This window comes from Lolium perenne, chromosome 1, assembly GCF_019359855.2.
Source record: "Lolium perenne isolate Kyuss_39 chromosome 1, Kyuss_2.0, whole genome shotgun sequence".
Lineage (NCBI taxonomy): Eukaryota > Viridiplantae > Streptophyta > Magnoliopsida > Poales > Poaceae > Lolium > Lolium perenne.
In genome coordinates, this window is record NC_067244.2 from 86,685,405 (window position 1) to 86,688,241 (window position 2,837).

The 2,837-nt window shown below is 47.9% G+C and overlaps 1 protein-coding gene across 1 annotated transcript; it reads right to left on the minus strand.

The window, feature by feature from the left end:
- Positions 1 to 408: 408 nt before the first annotated feature.
- Positions 409 to 2,069, minus strand: LOC127304700 (probable calcium-binding protein CML8). Its single transcript, XM_051335310.2, has 7 exons — positions 1,875 to 2,069; positions 1,464 to 1,605; positions 1,343 to 1,379; positions 1,221 to 1,248; positions 957 to 1,109; positions 781 to 883; positions 409 to 678 (listed from the first exon to the last, which is right to left on the minus strand). Exons 1-7 carry the CDS (start codon positions 1,875 to 1,877, stop codon positions 608 to 610), a joined length of 537 nt encoding a protein of 178 aa, XP_051191270.1. The 5' UTR covers positions 1,878 to 2,069; the 3' UTR covers positions 409 to 607.
- Positions 2,070 to 2,837: the final 768 nt, after the last annotated feature.

Here is a 2,837-nt window from a genome sequence, read left to right on the forward strand (position 1 = left end):
TGGAACATCAGAAATTATAGATACGCTGGAGACGTATCAATGGACCACAAAATCTGGGGCAACATTCTGTTGCGTATCCACATATATGCGCCACAGAATCTGGTGCTAAATTCTGTGGCGCATGTTCGCATATGCGCTACAGAACTGTCTGACCTTCTGTGGCGCATGGGCCATTATGCGTGAAAATTCTGTGACGCACCGAGAGATGCGTCACAGAATTCTGTCACGTGACAACGGTGGCGGGAGGCATATGTGCTATAGAAGTCCATTTTCGTGCGCCACACAAAAGCTATTTTCCATTAGCGTCTTAATAAGTGAATAGTACACAAGCTGTGCAGCTCTTCTATAAGCGCAGCACTTTTCACAACCTCTCCACCAGAATTAGCAATCCCCATATTTTGCAGGAGGTAGAGCATAAGAATGCATTATTGCATCAAATTATTAAATATTTTGTTCATATATGCCACACTACGAAATGCATGTACAAATATGATATAAGTAGCGTTTGCAGCGCGCGTTGCGGCACAATCGCGGACAGGTTCAATCCGCGAACTCTGATGACCATTTGTCGGTTCGGTGCTTGCCATCCCAGGACGCGTGATGTGTGCTAAAACCCGGTCCCGAAGTTCGTCCGCTTCATCATCTTCATGAACTCCTCCATGTCGATCTCACCGTCACCTGTATCCGAGCGTAGGTTGAGGATATGAAGCACAATTGCCATAGATGAAAGTAATCGCGGCATAAGAATCAAGGGAAACAGAGAGATGAAGAGACGGGTACCGTTTTCGTCCGCGGCTTGGATCATCTCCCTGACCTCATCGAGCGTGAAGTGCTCGCCGGCCTCGATGGCGAGCCGCTGGATATCCACGTCTGAAATCTTCCCCTGCGGAGGATTTAACACGGGTCACCGAGTGTATCACAAGATCATCATGGCTGGCCACGAGCAGCGTGCGTACGTTTCCGTCCTGGTCGATGATCCGGAAGGCCTTGTGCAGCTCGTCCCGGGCGTCCCTCTCGCCCATCTTGTCCGTCATCATGTGCACGAACTCGTCTAGGTCGATCGTCCCGCTGCCGTCCTTGTCCACCTCCGCGATCATCTGGTTGATTTGCTGCACACACACACACACACGGACAAAGAAGAAAAGGGAATAAAGTGTGCTCCAAGCAAGAACGATCTCAATTACTACTGCACCTCCTGAACTATACAATTTGATATCTACCTCAGGTGTCATCTCGAACCCCAAAGCTCTGTGAAGATACCAACATACAGTATGAATTAGACGACGGACGTCTGAATTATATTCATTCAGAGGTACTACTGCTTTTCCGAAATCAAACGCACCTCATCGCAACGTTGAGCTCCCTGGGATCAATGGTGCCTGAAGCGTGCATGCACACAAGGAAAACGATGAGAGAAATGCTTATGGATGGATTCAGCGAACAAGAATTCAGCATGTTCTTACCGGAGCCATCGGTGTCGAAGAGATCAAAGGCTTCTTTGATTTCTTTCCTCTTCTGCGCCGTCAGACGCTTGCGGCCGCCCCTTTCTTTCCTGTAGCCACCGGGCATGCCAGCGGAAGCCTCCTGGCCTCTGTAATAGCTCGTCTACATGGCAGCAAAACTCAGAGCTCAGCTCGGCATGTGGAAGCGCTACCTATTCTAGTCCATAATCATCATCACAGGATATTCAAGGGGGGAAATATCATCTGCTTCCACAAAATCTACTCCAATCATTACCCCGGTAAGGTAATTCAACAAGGAAATAAGAACGCAGAAACCGAGCTTGAAAAACAACAGCAATTCATCGACAATCCCATGTAATTGAATTTCCTTCAGGTTATCTATCAGCTATAGTAGAGGAATCTTATATATACCATAATTTGAAGACGAAGTGCGGCAGAGGTTTCTCGCTCCCACGCAATTAGCCAGCCAAACTCACTCTCTTTCTTGGGGAAAGTGGGGGAATTATTGCGTTCCTCTTCACGAATGAGACAGAACAGAGTAAAGAGGGGAGAAGAAACTGTGTAGTGCAGAAACAGGTACGTCAGTCATCGCAAGTCCTCGCAGAATCATGTTCCCTCGTGTCCAAAACTAATTTATTTGGTGACACTGACGTTAAATTTTGGTACTATATGCTTTTCCGATTGCAGTAGCTGTTTCGTGTTGCAGCTAACGGCACCTCCGTGTTGTGTTGTGTTGTGTCGCTTTTACGGCTTGGACACGGAACAGGCTGCTCCTGGACAGCTCAAGATATACTTCTTGTTTCCTCTTCTCTTGTTGCTTATTCCGGTGAACTTCATCTCCAATTGTAAAAGCTTGAGCCGCTATGTCATTTCTTGTGCTTATCAACTCATTTCTTTTTTTAGATAAAGGAGCAAAGCTCAAGCCTCTGCCTCCAAGGGATACACACAGCTCTCTGCTTTATTATATTATTCGCGCCTTATAAGGAAAATACAAAGATCAACTTGAAGCCACCTTTCTAGCGACAACTCGCTGTACCTACGATGAAGGGGGTGACTAAGAATAAGGCCATACTCTCTGACGGTACACCAATGCACATCATCCAAAAAGCAAAACCCTGAGGGTGTGCCATTGCACACATCGCAGAGTTCGCAACCGCCCTCTATCTCGAACCCATCTTCAAGTGAGATCAACGCATTGACCGCGTCAGGCCTGCCGTCGATGTCACCATGACGCCAGACAGCTCCACTATCATGCACGCGTAGAGCAGTCCTCGCCCGTCTTCGATACTCCGCAGCTCCACGCCGCTGAGAATCATCGACGACAACGTGGTAGATGAACACCACTCCACCAAGATCCACCTCTATCCAGCCGCT